Source organism: Rhizoctonia solani, chromosome 16 (assembly GCF_016906535.1).
Source record: "Rhizoctonia solani chromosome 16, complete sequence".
NCBI classification, from domain to species: domain Eukaryota; kingdom Fungi; phylum Basidiomycota; class Agaricomycetes; order Cantharellales; family Ceratobasidiaceae; genus Rhizoctonia; species Rhizoctonia solani.
Genome location: NC_057385.1, coordinates 3,280,504 through 3,298,351, shown reverse-complemented (window position 1 = coordinate 3,298,351; position 17,848 = coordinate 3,280,504). Strand labels below are relative to the sequence as shown.

The window sequence follows — 17,848 nt, the reverse complement described above, 5'->3', positions numbered from 1 at the left end:
TATCTTCCCGCGCGGCTAACTCAACATATATCGGGAGTTATTTGGGCTGAAACAAATAATCGTATTATCTAGTTGTCGTCGATTTACAGTCGCCCCTGGATGTATCCTTTAGATACAGCGTCTGGTCGTTGGTGTAGTGAACCGATTGTGATGATCGCGATCGTGATTAATCCGAGCTATAGGGTGTGTTGACGGTGAAACGGGGTTCGATACGGAATTTCACCCAATTAAAGGTACAAGGAACAATCGTTGCTGTCGTTACTTGTTGCCCCTAGGCCTCCTATGCTACCTCCTGAGTGACCTCGACAACATTGCCATATCAACAAGTTGGCACTACGAGATGCTCAACCAACCAACCCATGGCCCATCATTCCCGATATTTCCCAATTGCAATGTTCAATATTGAGCATTAAACGTGGTTGATGTGAATGGAGCTCGCGTACACCACTCAAGACATTCTATATGGTAATAAATTTTAGGACTCTGACATCGGAGGTCTTACCCGAGAGCTTGACCACTTTTATCAACAAGACCATATGCAACAATAGTTCATTTACAAGGAACAACGTCAATAAAGTTAGATTTGAATCGAACTCAACATCGGATACTAGGAATCTTGCATCTGAGAATCATCTGTGGCACATTGTCATCAAGGGATGTTCGTTACACACACGCTCATTCACCAAAGTGAGCGAGTCAGCTGAAACCGTCGTATAGATAAGGCCCACATGGTGAGGTTTCGATCAAGCCCAGTATAACCAATGCCCTTGTGCGGATCTTGGTCGGGGTTCTCCGAAATGAACCAGTCTGTGCGATCAACGCGACCATGTTGTCCTCTTGTCTTCGGTCAGTGGGTTCTGGGCCGGGTTGATCTATTCCCTATTTAGCATTTTCCCAATAGACACACGTTTGTTTTAGCTTGGCGGTTTATTGGACTGGGTAAGCCGGAAGTATTTTGCTGGTCCCAGAGACCAGGTGCTCCAGATGAAGCTGCGATAGCTTGACGTTAACCTTAGTGAGCGAAAATTAAATTTCGTTGAAAAGCAACCCGGAAGATTCGTTCATATCTGTTTATTAGCTTTGCGTGGCTCCGGCGAGCTGCGGTAAGTTATTCCTTCGAGCGAAGATCACGCATATGTTCCGTTAGATGCACCAATACTAATAGTATTATCAGAAGCCAATAGTAATCTCGTGTGGGAGAGTTCTTCTCGTGGATACAATGTCCATGCGAATCGTGATTATGAAAGATGTTGCGTGCTGCATATAGCGATAGTAAAGCTACAAGACTGATATAGTATGTGAGTGAATTTCAGTGAATAACTCATGCTCAACGTGTCCGTTGAAATAAGTTCGTTTATTCCGAAGAACTTCAGTACGAGGTTTGAATGTACCTTTTCAGCGCGACAGCGTCCAAATAGAATACATGAAACTCCATCAAGTCTAGTGGTAATAAAATAGTTTACATACTACACTGTGGTGTGATAAGATCTTGAAAATCGGTATGTCAGTAAAAGTCATCTTTTTTCAGTATAATTTGGCCTAAAAACTACGACTTCAGTATGCTTTCCTCAGTACGAATCAGACCAAGGGAGAAATGATATTTAAAATTAGCATATATTGGCCTTGATTACAGTTCAATTCCCACTTAAGTACACATTCTTATTTTCAGTATTTTAACCTTGTATAGTGCTAGATAGGGCATAACATCGTCATTCTTTAGTACTCAGGTATAAATTTAAGGTCGAATAACGGAGGCCGCATGAGGCAAAAGATGGAAAGAACACGTAAGAGCCAAAGAGGTTAAAGAGGAACTCACGGAATAGTACTAGTCAGGGAGGCGAAATCTCACACACAGCACATATCACTATGAGTCTTAAAGGTACCGAAAAGTTCTCATCGTGTCGGGACTTCGCCAATCGCCCGCACTTAGAAATCCATTATCTACAGCTTGGTAGCTCACAGAAGGATGGCCATGTGGACTCATGTGGACAGTGGCTCGGATTTTGCTGACACTTCGCATATAAGACACGACTTTTGTCTCTGTGTGTATATATGGGTGGGTAACTGCAAGATTTACGCTTTTGAGATGCACCACATACGATGGCTCTACTTGGGTATGGCGGATGTCGATATCTACCTCGTTGAGCTGATCGCACTCTTATTTCTTGGCTCTTATCTCATTTGTATTGATACAATCGTTAGTTTATGCTGCTATGTAGTTGTGCCTCAAGGTGTAATCTCAGTGACCAAATAAGATACTTTGTTTTGTACCAAAGTATCATAACTTTAAACAGCTGCCGATACATAGCTAAAATTAAGGCTCCAAAAATGATCAGATTGCTGGCAACATCACTAAATACCAGAGAGTTGAACAACAGAGCTCATCTGATACACGAAACACAGTAACCAACTGTAAAAATACATTCCATTGCTACTGTGTCTGGCATTTCACGCCAATAATCGCCCAGAGCTAAGCGCGAAGCTCCATTCTGATAGCCACAAATTGAGAGCACTAAGAGTGAATAGCTCTGCTTATGTGAGCACGAGTGGCTAATCCCTCTTGTTTGCGTGGCACGTGTCTTCGAACCCAGAGATCAGTCACTCCATCTGTGATTCCCAGATACTAACTCTTCCGTACTCATTGACTTATTGCCACTGATTCCCTCGAATGAATGCTACGTCCAGTCGCACTGATGTCGACCCCACAAATAACTCAATCTGCTCAGTCTACTCAGCCATGTGAGCATTTCCGGAAGCACGGGTCTTGTCGAAAGTCGTGTCCATACTCACACCAGCCACCGAAGGTAAGTATTATCCAAAGTAGTTGTTTCCGATCATATTTTTTATACTTTGTTTAGAATGCTTCAAGCAACCCTAAGGCTGCTGGTCCGAGGTCAAAGAAAAAACCCGTGTAAACAAAGCCGGGGGGCCGAAGCCTCGATCTTCGCAGCCGCGAGCTTTCCTGAAAGCGTTTTTCAGGAAATACTCTTCTTTCGTGTATGACGACTCACAACCGGTCATGTCTGAATTCTATCGCATGTGTGACTGGTTCGGTTGGGAGAAAGATGATGAAGAACGGAAGGAGGCTCGCGATCGTCTTAAAGATGCATTAGTTCAAGAGTTCAACGCTATATATGGGACGGATCCAAATAGTCTGGCCGCCTGGAAAAGCCTGTGCTTGGTGCTCAACCTGGATAATATACCAAACGAGTTGCAGGCTTGCAGACAGGTGAGTCGGGCTCAAGTCATAGCCCGTGTGGTAATATCTATTCATATCTATACCAAATTTAATAGTTGGTCAAGTCTGTGCATGTCAATATAGTCGACCTCGTTGATACGCCTGTTACTCAACAGCCCGTTATTCACTTTTCAAGTGAGGAGACGCTTGCCGATTATACTCGACTTACTGGAAAATATTTTCCCCGGGAGAGTGCATACGCAGGCGGCCTTCTAAGGTACTTACTTCGTCACATCATCTCGAAACCTGGAGTTGGATATCGTGATTGAAATCCCAACAAGGGCGCATTCGCCGACCTCCAAATAAATAACGTATGGGGTTATCCTGTAAAAGTAAAATTTTATTTTCTTCACATAACTTGTATTAACTCAGGCCATGGATCAAACTTGTTGTGCGTGAGCCTCGTGGCCAACAGGCTAAGCTCATACGGTATCGTAGCCACGACCACCAAATCAAATGCCAGCGCCAAACAAAATTGTTCAACAACGTGACGTCATCCCAGGCCTGTCGAAGACCTTCTGTTCACCATGACCAACCAACCGCTCCTTTCGGCAAGGAATCTAAGTGTCCTAAAGGACAAAGACACAGCCATATTTAGCGATGTATCCTTTGACCTCCACGAAGGGGACATTTTAGTCCTACAAGGTCGAAGTGGAGGGGGGTAAGTGTGATTGAAATAGCGGGTGATTCTCTTGGCCAGCGTGCTTACCGAGTAGTACATTTTAGGAAAACTACTATTTTGAAAGCGTTGGCACAACTGAACGTATGTAAAGGAGATGTTCGTTTTCATGGCGAGTGCGTGTATCAATTACCTGCAACTCGCTTTGTTTATTGACCGGTCCTCGGTTGTAGAGCCCCTTCTAAATATGGAATTCCCACGTACCGCACCAAAGTGCTCTATGTTCCTCAGCGCCCCTCGATGCTTCCTTCAACTCCTCGTCACTTTCTTACGACCATCAATGAATTCAGTTCCCGTGCTGTTCACAAGGAGAGGCCGCAAAACTCGACTTTTGGAACTGCGTCACAGGAACACCGACCCGATGAGGATCGGACGCAACTTGAAACGGGACCCCATGACCCTTTCCAAATTGCAAAGGAATGGGGACTCTCCGATGATGTCTGGAGCCGGGAATGGGCGACATTGAGTGGAGGAGAGGCTCAGAGGGTGTTGTTGGCGATTGCGTGTGGTCTACGCGGAACAGAAATATTGCTTCTAGATGGTACGTACTATGCTCTCAAATGAGGATGTATCTTATATATTCCTGTGGCTCAGAGCCGACGTCGCGTTAGACAGCGAAACCAGCGCACTGGTTGAAAAGACTCTAACTGGGCTGCCCAAATCTTCGTCTTCTATCAAGGCCATTGTCTGGATCACTCACTCACACGATCAAAGTGAACGGGTTGGAACCCGGTGGATCAACGTCACGGGCCACGGAATTGAGGAAAGCGATAGTAGTGCATACCATAACCAAAACGGCACACCCTGAGTTTGACCGGACTTAGTTGCCCAATTAGTGTATACTCTAGATTTATAATGCAGAAGTTATATGTTAACTAGGAGTGGTGGTCGGGGGTACAACTCTAATACAGACAACTCAAGTTCCAAATGATGAATTATACATGCCTAATAAATGGGCTTCTAAATACGTACATAACGGAACAGTTGGCCGCCACAATGTTTTGATCGTAGTTAGCCACGAGCTGGGCCATCTACACGGGAATACTTGGAGGCTGTTGCTGAGCCATCATTTCTTCTGTCATGGCACTGGATTCTAGCATAATACCGACACCGACTTTGGCTTGGTTCTGTATAATTCGAATTAGACCCTGCGCTGATGCGTGTTTTGCGGTTTACTTACCTTTACGTGGTCGATTTCCCCTCCAACCAAGAAAGAAAAGGTCGGAGCGAATCGTTGCTCCAGTAAGGCAGCTACCTTTCCAGTAGAATCAACCTGCGCCCGCATGGTACTCATCCTCAAATCCCACTTGGCACCAACGTCGCAATAGCGTCTCTCCTCCCAGGAGCAATGATCATTTGTAAATCCGCCGACATCCACCTTTTCACTAAGACGTTGCCAGTAAGTTGCTTGGAGGATGCCTGGTGCTTGCAAGTGCGCGGTAGCAATCCACTTGCCAGGTTCATGAGAACCGGGTGCGGGAGCACCAGCGGCAGCAGATAACGAAGATACAGGAGAAGGTGGCGATGTCCAGCGAAGGAGATATGAAGTCATGCTCTCAGCCATTCCCGGTCCAACTCGTTGGTGTACGGTCTCAAACCCGAGAGCGAGGCGAGGGGTGACAGATTGAAGATATGAGCCAACATAGATACCGGTACCGTCGATGGGAGATGGGTTAATCGCCTTAAGGTTTAAAGAGTAGTCTTGCCCCTGGTAGTCCTGTTCAAGCTGCAGCATGGATTGTGCATTGGGATTATTGGCAATCTAGGGATACAATAGTATAATTAGGGATAGATTCAAACTGGGAGCGAAATTAAATTACCTGCATTTGGACCTTGGTGATATTGTTGGAAGACCAGCCTCGGTTTAACCTCCCAGTCACATTTCCATCATGGTCTGAGCCCCCTTGCATGAAGAGCTTATCGATAAGGTAAGCTCGATAATAAAAAATTACAATTACACAACTTACATCACCATTTGCGAATACTGCTCCGAAGTTATAAGTCGCCGGATTGTTATAAGATGCAAGGTTGAAAGAGTGTGTGACCTGGAAAGCAGGGTTGAACGAGAGAGCCTTGGAGAGATCTGCTCGTGCACCATCGAAGATGTGATTGGTTGCATGGGTCACTGTGAGATCACCATCAGATGAGAATCCTCTCTTGTGCATACAATCAAATAGCATTGTCACTTACTCTTTACCTCCTTCTGCATATTTTCTGTCGTTCCGGGGTTTGTGAGCCCGAGGCCCGCCTTCCATGATGCAAATCGACCATAGGTGTTGACGAACGGGGATGCTGCGGCGGCGAATGCAGCGAGGGGGCTGGAAGTAACTACTGTCTCCGGAGGTGCGGGAGCAGAAGTTAAAGTCGGCGCTTTTCGCTGGGCTGGGCGGGAAACGATGTGGAGGCCATCGTGGGTTGATGAAGGTTGAGCGAATCGCAAAGACTAGATGATTTCGTGAGCAAAAAGATGTTACATTACCCGTTCCGTTCATCAGCTGACTAAGCACATGATACTCACTTCACAACCACCATAATTTGACACCTTTGCTTGCCTGCTCAAGATCATGAACTGTGAAATATTACTCCTAGTACCCGGAGAGCTAATTGGGGATATAATCGCACTCATCAATGGAGATTGAAAATCTCTTCTGCTTTATTCACAGTGCTCCTATTCATAAATCATTTCTGGTCGGCTCTCATAGGCACGTCTTCAGCATCAGCATCCATAGTGGAGCCCTGGGCGGCTGCATATCTACCTGGCCTATCTGAAAAATGAGGTCACAACTCAATGAAAATATTGCCTTTTATTTGATCGTGTGTTCCTGTGGAGAAGGAAAAGGTGTGCCTGAAGTAGAAGTGATGCGTAATTTTCCACCATTATACTTCTATAACCGATGTTATATCGCTGAATCTCTTGTCTCCAGCATACACATCATTCCTTATTTGCGTTTCTTTTAAATTATATGCTGGAGCTTGTGGAATTTCCTTTTTTCGGGTAACAGGGTGCTCCAAAACCTAACGAGATTATTTCAGATGAAGGTTAGTCTCAAAGCTACATCTTCCTTAAGTGGCGTCTTTTATCTTAGAGCTATTTGATCACAGCTCAATGCTCCCGAACTGCAAACTGGAGAGCAAGATATCGAGTACTAGGTTATTTGTAGATATTTCAATTCTAACTTAGCCTATCAATTGCGGAGTGCAAAAAAGGCAGACCTGAGACGTACCATCGTTGCAATTGTCATATTTTATTAAACCAATATATCAATCTGACGTACGGCCGGCACCTAGGCTGCCACGTATGTTAGCTTGCTTTTTTTTAAGATTCATATTCCACGTGTGCTGGTTCACGCACCAATTTAACCGTATCCTATTCGAAGCAAACCAGCTTGAGGTACCACGCCCACTAGACCAACCGTCCCTGCAAGTACGACAAAGCTTTAACCGATATGCAGCGCCATCTTGACATGCCTATATCACGTAGCTTTCCCCGATCTCCCAGACTTCCAGATGATATATTCTACATAATAGCACAGCTTTCGTCGTTTGAGACTCGCGCCAAGCTTGTGCTGTGTAACAGATGGTTTCACGAATCCTTCATGCCACTCCTACTCAGAGACATATACCTTCATACGCCAGACCAGCTAATCAGACTTTGCGCTAATGGGGAGGTGATACGCATGCTCGAGAGGACCAAATCCGTCTACCTTGGTCGACGGCTCTTCTCATCTCATTCGTGGCCGGAGCGGGTATTTCAAGTAATACCCGATCTAATCGTTTGTGTCCTGAGAGCTATGAAATCCCTCACAAGGCTCCAGATCTACGGCACCGACGCAATCGATGAAAGCGATGGCGACTTCTACTTTCAAAGTGGTCTTAAATTCCAGCAGCGGTTCAGCTTAGCAGCGTCCGACCCAAATTTCTACCTAACTTGGCGACGATAATCGAGCTCCCGAATCACCTCTCCCTGGAAAAACTTTGTCAAAACCGTCCCATCGTTTTCTTTTACCACCATCACCCTCGCTATATGCACATTGATATTTGTCCTAGCGTCAATCAGGATGGGCCGGGGTTAGACATAGCTCACGACCTCTCCGCGCACGATGTTGGAGTTTTAATTCGGGAGAGTTATGATTTATCTCCCAAATTATACTGTCCAACGAGCATCATTATCAGCATGCGGTTTCCTACCGCCATCAAGTCAGGAAACCAAGCGCCTGTCGTTGATCCATTGGCTTGGACTAGAACGATGCTCGCGGCATCCAAAATCCCTTCCAACCGACTCTTCTCCTTGCACGTCTCGTTCGAGCCGAAGCCCCAGTTTCAGACCGTCGAGGTACAATTCGCTGACGTCCAAAAGCTCTATGCAGACTTTCCTAAACTCAAAGATATCTCTATATCGAATCCCAGGTTATCTTGGTCAAGAGGCATGAGCGACCGCGCGAATGAAAGCAGATTCTTCGAAGAAGATACCCTCCCAGAGTGGACACCTTGTCCATCTAACTTACCTCATTGTATAGACTGGTGGCTGAAGGAGTTGAGGCTCGGATCTCCGGGGACACAGAGCGATGAAGAGTTCGCTGAAACCATCGCGAAATTAGTGGATGGCGTATTCTTAAGATGGGATCCCGACATACTTTGTAGCCCCGAAGAATTGATCGATGACCTCTACAAGTACTATAACCGCTCAAAAAGAAATTAATTTCCTGGGGCTGGCTGGAGAAAAGAAACATTTTGGTGGTCGCATGTCATATAAATGTATATAGTACTAGTCTCGTCAGTATGTACCTTTTTACCCAGCGATAGGCTATGACTTATGTATAAATTAATCGCATTCCTAATGGTCCATGCTCAAATTAGCCTTCGTTTTATTGACTGTATACCTTTGTTCACGAGTACATTTATGGCTGTACCTGACCAGTTGCGTGCCCATTTTCACACTGGGCCTAGGGGCTCTCGCTCTCGGAACCTGCTCATGTATGCGTGCACGTCTACATAGAAGGCCGGTCGCCACGGTGCCGAGTGTAACCAGCAGGTTGGGGACCCCGAGGCCGGGGCCCCAGAGACGTGAGTACGACTCACGGGCCGGGTGGGCTACATGCGCTCGGCAGACGTGGTGACATGTATGGGGGTCAGGAGAAAAGACAATGAGCTCGTTGCTCGAATCGTCCGTCGGCCAGGCGTGGTCGATGTTTGCGACCACCGACGAGTCGGCGGCCACGTGATATTGAAAACCCGTCGTCCCGCCGGCTACGTCGCACCACCTCATATATAAGGCGATACTACCACATGACTTTCTCTTCAGTATTACACGCTATTTTACGTTTCTTTCCTGGGATTTAGTGTACCTCAAAATGCAATTAGGTTATCTTAGGTGGGGGCTAGTTTCAGAGTACCTTTGTCGTACATGACGCATACCTTTTGCATTTAAATCGTCCGTTCACAACCCAACACCTCTAAATTGATAGAGATTCAGTGTAACCTATTGGATCTCGGGTCCACCATATGTGATACTAGCTTATCTTTCAATACTAGGCGCAAAAACAATGAACATAATACGTGTGATCGTGGTCACGCCCGATCAAATGAATTAATAACAACCTGGCATCCCGACTGGCAATCCAACCCATCACGTGCGCTAGTTCATGTACCGACTCGACCACGCTCTGTCTAAAGGAAGCCAGTTTACCATCACCGCGCTTGCTAGGTTCAATATTATCTTGAAGCGCGACAGAACTGCAAAACATATGCAACACCTTCAGGATGGACGTCTATCCAGCTTTCCTCGAGCACCCACGCGTTTTACCTAAGTTCGATGGATAAATCATACTAGTATCCCAAAATGGCATAAAAGCCAGCTGGCTGAGGCTTTATGGTGCTCAGTGAGTGTACGCGTGGCGGAGAACCACGGGTACTCCCGAGCGCCTGCGAACCCAAGAGGCTTTCATAGAGGCTTTGTTCGGAGCAAGCTGTTTTATCATCGCGTACCAATAAAGAGTAGCACGTCCAAGGCAATCCAGTCTGTGTTTACCGTACCCGCCAGGCTTGACATCCCCCTCAAACTGCGATAAACCTATAACATCTATGCAACAGCTTGTGAATCAACATCTATCTTCTACATCTGCTCAAGTGCCTAGACTTCCGGAAGACATACTCTACCTAGTGGCATGTTTCTCATCATTTGAGACCCGCGCTAAGCTTGTGCTATGTAGCAAATGGTTTCACAAATCCTGCACTTCGCTCTTATTCAAGGACATATATCTCAGTACACCAATACAGTTGCTTAGACTTTGCCTCAATGAGAAAGCTATGCACATGCTCGATAGAACGAAATCCCTCTGCCTCAGTCACACACTTTTTTTGTCCGAGTCGTGGCCAGATATTTTCGGAGTCGCACCTACCCTAATGCTTCATGTATTAAGCGCCACAAATTCACTCACAAGACTCCAGATCTATGGTACTGATTATGACAAAATTGAACATAACTTCCATTCTCAAAGTGGAGTCCATTTCCAGCACAAATTGGACTCGGCAGCGTCCGATCCGACGTTCTTACCCAACTTGGCCATTCTGATCGAACTGCCAGGTCATATCTCATTGAGAAAGCTATGTCAAAACCGCCCTATAGTTTTCTTTTGTCGCTGTGATGAATCCTACATGCATATGCACGCCGACATCTATCCTGGGTTCGCCAAGGGCGGGTTTGAGCTGGGTGGAATACTCGATCTCTCCGCACACGATGTTGGAGTTTTAATTCGAGAGAGCTACGATGCGTATCCCAATCTGTGCTGCGTCCATGGTATCACTGTCCATATGTGTTTTCCTAAAAGATTGAGAGGGGAGTCTCGGCACCTATCCATGACTCGTTGACTTGGGTCGCAACGATGCTCGCTGCATCCGGGCTTTGTTATGATGAACTCGTCGCCCTATTTGTCGTATTCGAACCGAAGCTCCCGTTTCAAAGCCTCGAAGCACAGTTTGCTGAAATCGAAGAGCTACAAAACGAACTTCCTGGACTTGAAGATGTTGTGATATCCCATCCCGAGATTCATTGGTCGAGAAATATGGGCTATTCCTCAGAAAGTAGCAAGTTTTTTGAAGAGGATACCCTCCCACAATGGACCCCTTGCCCACTTCCGTACTACCTGCCACACTGTATAGACTGGTGGCTGAAGGAGCTGAAGATTGACTCTCCGGAAACACAAAGCGACGAAGACTTTGCTAAAACCATGGCAAAGTTAGCAGACGGTGTATTCTTGCGATGGGGGTACAATACGCATTGTAATCTCGAAGACTTCACTGAATATCTCTATGACCACTATAGCCGGCGTTTGACTGCGTCGAACCGGTTGGAAGATGCCTGAATTCCACGAACGGCTGGGCGACTGTAAGCTCAATTTTGTTTTTATGCACCTCTTTCGTCAAACGATTAATTACATCCAACTAGAAGATATATTTAAACCCATGTATACGTCAATAACGTTTGAATAATCATACCACTCTTATTAACCTGTATTATGCCAGCTGAATCCATGCCAGCTTTGGGCCAGAAGTCACTTGAAAAGCTGCCGACAATAGATGCAGCTTCATTTTCTTACATCCAGTTAAGGAACATGCTTGAAAGGAACTAGGATTACTGCGCATTATGTGTCTTCGTAATTAAATATAATCGTACATAGCCAGAAATGTGCAAGAGCAGAGAAAGCGACTCTATATATACACAAAATATCAAGGAACTAAAAATATCTCTCCTCTCACCATATCACGTCGACCTGATAACACCACTCATCGTAGTTACCACCCGTGACTCCAATAATTTATCACCCATCTAGCTCCAACGCGAGACTTGCACTTTTCTCGATCGTATGTCCTCCAGTTCATCCAGCAGACGCATTTGGTCGCAGCGCTTCCGAGTTGAGGGCGAGGGGTATCCCAAGAATAAGGGTATATAATATCGGGAGGAAGTAGTGCGATAGGAGGCGCAGTAGCGTTGGGAGCAACCCGGGGTGGCAATTCGGAAAGCGGGGGAAGTGGGGCAGAGTTGTTCAAGCGTACAATATGGGAGGGTCCGAGTTGGGCCAGTTGGTGGGATCAGAGTACACAAACAGCGAGTATCGCAGTGCTACGGGGCCGGTGACGAATTCTACGAGGATCATGTTGAATCAGAGTTATTATGGGCGAATTAGGAAATACATACCTGGATCAACAGGTTTTTCGTCTTGCGCTTTTTTAGCCGTCCAGTTGGAAGTCCAGGCAACGGCAAAGTCGATTGGAACGGTCCAGAAGGGGTGGCCAGGGGTTGTTGCAGCGAAGAATGCATTGGGAACCGCGTGGGCAGGGTTACTGCCGTGACCATCTCCCCCACAAAGGCTACAGGGGTGGACGGAGATTCCGCGAGGCGCTCGGATGAAGCGGAAAGCAGTGGTTCCAATGGTGCGACAGCCTCGGAGTCCAGGTCGGCGTAGATACCTCCAAAGGCATGCCTAAACGTAATTTCAGATATAAGCGCGCAACAACCAATGCGAAGAACTCGGCTTACATGTAGAGATTTCGCACGAAGTCAGCCCGATAGATCTCGCGAGGCAGTGCTTCGTACGTGGCTAACAACCGGGGATAAAGGACTCGCACAAGCTCCTTGTTATCGGCATCGTCCCATAGTACATATTCCCAGCCAGGATAAGAAAGACGCCAACTATCGGCGAGGGGAACAGTCGAAGGTTTCAAGTCGTGAGTTTTCCAGCTTTGGTGGATAAATCGAGCAGAGACGCGTTGGCCGGCTGCTACTGTTGATATAAGTGTACGCGGATTGATCGCTCGGGCGCGAGGCGCAGTTTCGTTGAACGTGTACGTTGTTCGACTGACGGATGTATCGGGCAATATAGTTGCACAAAGCGTATGTTTTGTTTCTATCGAGCTATACTCGGCGAATAAGACAGCAGATGTCAGCAGGACCGTGAATCCGGCAAAAGCCAAGCATACGAGATTACGAGGTCGGCGGTAGGAAAAAGTATGCATGGTGGAAGGGGAGAGCAAATTGAATTGGCCTTGGTCGAGAATGTGTGTCCTTATGTCAGGGTCATAGATTCAGAGCTGACACCTAGACCCGCAGCCAATTCAAACAATCAACAGTCATCCAAACTATCACAGCATAAGCGCCCACAAGCGCATCTTGAGTGCCAGTCCACCATACCCTACGCTTGATTGCCTATATATACAAAAGTTTGTGTGGGATCCGCAGGTTGCCTAATGGTTTTCAGTAACAGAGAAGCAAGAGTACGTCATATGCCGTTGGCGAATCAGTTAGGATCACGGATCAGTTCCGCACGGTCATGTGACTGATGTGAGAACCCCTCCGCCAAACCCAAGTAGAGCTAATATTTCTGTCTACCCCATAACATCGCCATGTCTACAACGTGATTTATGTACCTACGCATCTAAAGGTATCATTATTATGCATTACAGGGTAGGTCTAATGGTCGTATTCAGGGAAGAGAAAAGATACATAGGATCACAAAATACGGCAAGTCTTGGCTACCGCAACAACTTTACCTGGCGTTGGATGTTTATTCAAGCATTAGGAGCTTATATACTATATACACTTTCTGAAAGTACATATATAAATCGTAACTCGCCACTTGGTCTCGGGCTGGCGCATACAAGAGAGGAAAATGAGAGTATATCAAATGAGGAAATACATATACGACCAGGACTGGCAGACAGAAGAAGGGTGGGAACAGAGAGGCGGGACGCTGAACCGGGGTACTACTAGGGCTGAGCCACCAAGCGAGCTGGGTGGGCGGCCAAACCGGGTCGCATGCCAATAGAAAAGGTGTGGGTGGGTGGGGCTCCCAGAAAAAAGTGGGATAATGGGACGTGACAAGCTCTGCTGCGAGCACGTTGTGCTCACAGTACGTAGTAAGGAAGGGAAGAGATAAGGGCGCAAGCGCCGAAACGTGGTACTATGAACAATGCACAAGCACGATGCATAGTGAGTGACAAACGGTACCTGCTCCGGCCTGATCGGCCCAGTAGATATTTTGCGGCCTCCGCAGGCTCCGTCGAGCAAAACTCCACAGGGCCCAAGATTGACTTGATTCATAGGATCAAAGAGCCGTTTTAGAACCACTCGGAAATGTTTGCAAGTGATCATCGGAGAACTCTACAAATAGCGTTAGGATTTACGAGCACTCAGGACTACAATGGCTCTCCATATGCTCACCGAGCTTCTCAAATTCTTAGTCAGCTAGTGTTGCGATTTTGGGAGATTCAAATGATGCTTATCTACCTGAGTTGAGCAAAGCGCAACGACCAAACCTACATATGGAGAACCATGGGTGCTTCCAAGCGCTCGCAAGCCCAGCAATTTTGTAGAAATCCGGCAAAGTGTTCCGGCCAGTGCTGGTGGCACTCCTTGGAGCTTGTGATTGTAGGGTGCCTGGATCAGATAAGTACGCCCTCCCAATGGACTCTCTGATCGCTCCTCCCCCTTCAGTCCCATATTAAGATACATTATGATATACATGTGTATAAAAACTACAGCTATATTGGCTTTGCCATCTCTGCTGACCTGGCTTGGCTATCAATGGCTCTTGCCTAAGCCGTTACCCGGTATCCCGCACAATCCAATAACAAGTATCTGGGGAGATATTCCTGGTATTATCAAAGCCGCAAAGGAAGATAAGATATCACTCGTGGATTTTCTATCTAATATGGGAAAGAAACATGGTGCAATTTATCAGGTAAGCATCAACTACGGATAGGCAATGTTGTTTATGGCAACCAACCTTTTGCAAGGTTTTGTTCAGAAATAAAATTGCCGTAATCATTTCAGACAGGAAAGAGATGCAGCGAATTTTGGTTCAAGAAAAGGTCACTGATCAGCATAGCAGAGTGAATCAAACATATGTGCATATACTTTTAGTATCAAGCACCAAGACCTGAGCATTTATTATATTCCTTACAATCAACCGGGCTGAATACAGGTTTGCGACGGTCATTCCAAATAGTCAAATCGCACTGCCTGCAAGTAAATAAATATACCTCGGTATACAAAATCGGATGACTAAAATCGCTTATAATCGCAGACGAGAAATGGAAGAGGCATCGTCGTCTTACTGCGCTAAGTATGAGTCGACGCTATCTCGAGCGAATGTCTGTTCGCGTGGCCATGGGTGCAAGCGATCTAATGAAGTTATGGGACGAGAAGTTGGGTACCGTAGGTTCCTGTGCATTTGAGGCAGGGATTGACATCCAATTGGCAACAATGGTTAGTAATTCTTGCCCTGGTATCTGCGATTGATGGTTAATTACTAGATCTTTGCAGGATACCATATGTGCGCCAGTATTATTACGCATATTGAACCCGACTAATCCAGTGGCTTGCTCTTAGTGAACATCATCATGGGACACCCACTTGGATGTGTGGAATCTACGCGAGCTGCTCTCCAGCTCAATCCTCCTCAAAAGAAAGACGGAATAGCATTAATCCCGCGTTCAGAAGTACCTCCACTATACAACGCTGTCAACGCAATGATGAAGAGTATGCATGGGGCAAGCAGAGCCGCATTTCCTTCAGTTTACGCTGTCGTGTCTTGCTATGCATCTCCTTCATGGAGAAAGCAGTACAACTTAATAAGCTCATTCCTTAACGATGCTATCATCGATGCTCGGGAACAAGAAAACATCACAAAAGAAAAGGGTTGCACTTGCAACGGATGCGGACTGCGTATTGGATATGATTATACAGCGTGAAGCACGAGAAGGCGCAGAGAAGTTCGAGAAAGACGAAATTCTTGATGAACTGATGATGTATGTTTTGTGAGTAGCCACTCTTTATTATTTGTGGTTTTAATCTTTTCGGTAACTCAATTTCAACGCCAGTGCTGGTCAGGACACAACAGCTTCGGCGCTCAGGTGGCTGGTTAAGTACCTGGCAACTGATCCCCAAATACAGCGTCGTCTTCATGAAGAAGTCTGTAGTGTATTCAATCGTGATGGTGATGCAACCGGGCCATTAGATTTTGAGTTACTTGATGACTCCGATCGCGTACCTGTGTTAGAGGCGGTTGTAGCTGAAACTTTGAGACATGCTGGCATCGGGTCTCTTATAGCAAGAGAACGTGAGTTTTAGACGAATTAATCATAGCAGCTGATCAAGTTGACTCTTTGTGCTCAGTACTTCAGGATGAAGTAGCTCTTGGGAGATTAATTCCAAAAGGTGAGAGCCTATGCTCAGTAATGATATGCTACATCACCCTGATACAACTAAAACTGTAATCATCAAAGGAACCTATCTAATGTTTGCTACTGCTATGATGAGCAGAGACGAATCGGAATGGGGTCCAGACGCGAACGAATGGCGACCTACTCGATGGCTAAGGCCAGATGGCACCTTCAATCGGCTGGCCGGGCCTAGTTTCCCATTTGGTGTAGGACACAGGGCGTGTTTTGGACAGAGACTTGCTGTGAGTCTCATTAGTATATTTTACTCTTAACTTCTTGCTCAAAAGCTCCCGGATCATAGGTTCTACAGCTTAAACACTTCGTCGCTGCAATGGCGCGCTCCTTCTTCTTCAAGCCAGTACCTCATGAAGTTGGCACTTGGGAGGCGATCGAAACTATTACAAAGCAGCCAAAGTTATGCTATATATCTTTGGAGAGATGGAAATCTATGTAGAATAGCGAGATAATTTTATTATAGTGATATGCAGCCCCTTTGTTGTAATAACGTGGCGTGTAAGTCTTGCTCAACATAGTTCAGGGCACTCAAATACAACAGCCGCCAGTAGCGTTGTGACACCCAGAGATCTTTTAGATCCTTCAAAACCATCCATGGTACTTTCTAATATATTCTAAAGATCCGTGAATTTTCTGAAGGTGTTTCTGAAGAGTGATTCGGTCATACTGGCCCGCAGTCTGGTCCCGGAATCCACGAATAGTAGCCAAAGGCATAATATTTGAGAAAATAATGCAGCCCCACATTCAATGGCATTTAACCTGCTCTTCTAGCCAATTCCATAGCCTTTCAGCAAGCTCTTTATCATGGCTATATGGCCCAGCGTCCCCAACGCGATCCCATGGAATCAGAAACTATTAAGCAAAACGTAGGTATCAATTTTCTTTCTTATCATTTTCCTGTGGCTGACCTTGCCACTGTGACTCTCGCCATCGAGTGTGGTACCAGACCACAACTGAGTAAGAGCTCCATAGCTAGCAGGATGTAGGAAGAACCCCTGGGTCAATTAGCAAGCCGCATTCAGGTATTGTCATCTATTAAACGCACCAGGAGTCCAACAACAAACCAATTCAGATGCCGCAAGGTCTGTTTGAAGTTACCTATAAAAATATTTAATTATATACAAAATGTGAAGATTGGCTGTGTACGTACCGGGTTGAGTGAGGATGAGATTATCCCTTGACTAGCGTACCGCCTGGCTAGTTCATTTGAGAACAGGACGTTCCCCTAGATAATTGTGAGATTCAACGATGTCGGAATAGGTTGCTAATACACACAAGTTTGCTCTGATAATACAACTTGTGTGTTCCTAGAGTTTTGCACGCCTGCACACTTGAAGCATCATTCCAAGAGTCTCCCAGATAATACCACCTTTGGGGACATGATAGACTGCGCTACTCGAGGTGTTGATTACTCGTGCGTGTCCATCAATGAAATGAGAACCTTGACTATGCGCAAAGAAAAATGTGCACTCACGAGCGAGCGGGGAATTCTTGGCCGTATGAATCAACATTGGTAGGAGCAGGTGGTAAATAAATAATGACCAAGGACGTTCGTCCCAAACTGTAGGTCGTAGCCCTCCGTTGTGCGCTGCTCACTGGTGGCACCATGACCCCACTGGTTCAAGCGGGAAACTTAATGGTAGAAATATATTTAATTCGGTTACAAAATTTTACTCACGCATTGTTGAACAGAACAT

The 17,848-nt window shown here is 46.1% G+C and overlaps 7 protein-coding genes across 7 annotated transcripts; 4 read left to right on the top strand and 3 right to left on the bottom strand.

Moving 5' to 3' along the window:
* Positions 1 to 2,693: 2,693 nt before the first annotated feature.
* RhiXN_02322 (ABC transporter) lies at positions 2,694 to 4,725 on the top strand (the record flags this gene model as incomplete). Its single annotated transcript, XM_043322141.1, has 8 exons — positions 2,694 to 2,804; positions 2,859 to 2,911; positions 2,980 to 3,229; positions 3,295 to 3,455; positions 3,741 to 3,899; positions 3,965 to 4,033; positions 4,091 to 4,458; positions 4,529 to 4,725. The coding sequence occupies 8 exons, from the start codon at positions 2,694 to 2,696 to the stop codon at positions 4,723 to 4,725; spliced, it is 1,368 nt and encodes a 455-aa protein (XP_043187964.1).
* A 223-nt stretch (positions 4,726 to 4,948) lies between these two features.
* Positions 4,949 to 6,483, bottom strand: RhiXN_02321 (import receptor subunit tom40; the record flags this gene model as incomplete). Its single annotated transcript, XM_043322140.1, has 6 exons — positions 4,949 to 5,044; positions 5,098 to 5,679; positions 5,738 to 5,833; positions 5,885 to 6,042; positions 6,108 to 6,360; positions 6,436 to 6,483. The coding sequence occupies 6 exons, from the start codon at positions 6,481 to 6,483 to the stop codon at positions 4,949 to 4,951; spliced, it is 1,233 nt and encodes a 410-aa protein (XP_043187963.1).
* Positions 6,484 to 7,708: 1,225 nt separating this feature from the next.
* Positions 7,709 to 8,616, top strand: RhiXN_02320 (uncharacterized protein; the record flags this gene model as incomplete). Its single annotated transcript, XM_043322139.1, has 2 exons — positions 7,709 to 7,821; positions 7,965 to 8,616. 2 exons carry the CDS (start codon positions 7,709 to 7,711, stop codon positions 8,614 to 8,616), a joined length of 765 nt encoding a protein of 254 aa, XP_043187962.1.
* Positions 8,617 to 10,798: 2,182 nt separating this feature from the next.
* On the top strand, positions 10,799 to 11,278 carry RhiXN_02319 (uncharacterized protein; the record flags this gene model as incomplete). The annotated part of the gene is made up of 1 exon (XM_043322138.1): positions 10,799 to 11,278. The coding sequence occupies one exon, from the start codon at positions 10,799 to 10,801 to the stop codon at positions 11,276 to 11,278; it is 480 nt and encodes a 159-aa protein (XP_043187961.1).
* A 464-nt stretch (positions 11,279 to 11,742) lies between these two features.
* On the bottom strand, positions 11,743 to 12,929 carry RhiXN_02318 (glycosyltransferase family 32 protein; the record flags this gene model as incomplete). Its single annotated transcript, XM_043322137.1, has 3 exons — positions 11,743 to 12,036; positions 12,112 to 12,397; positions 12,454 to 12,929. 3 exons carry the CDS (start codon positions 12,927 to 12,929, stop codon positions 11,743 to 11,745), a joined length of 1,056 nt encoding a protein of 351 aa, XP_043187960.1.
* A 2,110-nt stretch (positions 12,930 to 15,039) lies between these two features.
* Positions 15,040 to 16,590, top strand: RhiXN_02317 (cytochrome P450 family protein; the record flags this gene model as incomplete). Its single annotated transcript, XM_043322136.1, has 8 exons — positions 15,040 to 15,180; positions 15,238 to 15,247; positions 15,304 to 15,612; positions 15,668 to 15,731; positions 15,795 to 16,033; positions 16,090 to 16,131; positions 16,200 to 16,378; positions 16,438 to 16,590. 8 exons carry the CDS (start codon positions 15,040 to 15,042, stop codon positions 16,588 to 16,590), a joined length of 1,137 nt encoding a protein of 378 aa, XP_043187959.1.
* A 305-nt stretch (positions 16,591 to 16,895) lies between these two features.
* On the bottom strand, positions 16,896 to 17,759 carry RhiXN_02316 (oxidoreductase family protein; the record flags this gene model as incomplete). Its single annotated transcript, XM_043322135.1, has 6 exons — positions 16,896 to 17,003; positions 17,060 to 17,146; positions 17,197 to 17,235; positions 17,302 to 17,376; positions 17,483 to 17,597; positions 17,626 to 17,759. The coding sequence occupies 6 exons, from the start codon at positions 17,757 to 17,759 to the stop codon at positions 16,896 to 16,898; spliced, it is 558 nt and encodes a 185-aa protein (XP_043187958.1).
* Between the last annotated feature and the right edge of the window lie 89 nt (positions 17,760 to 17,848).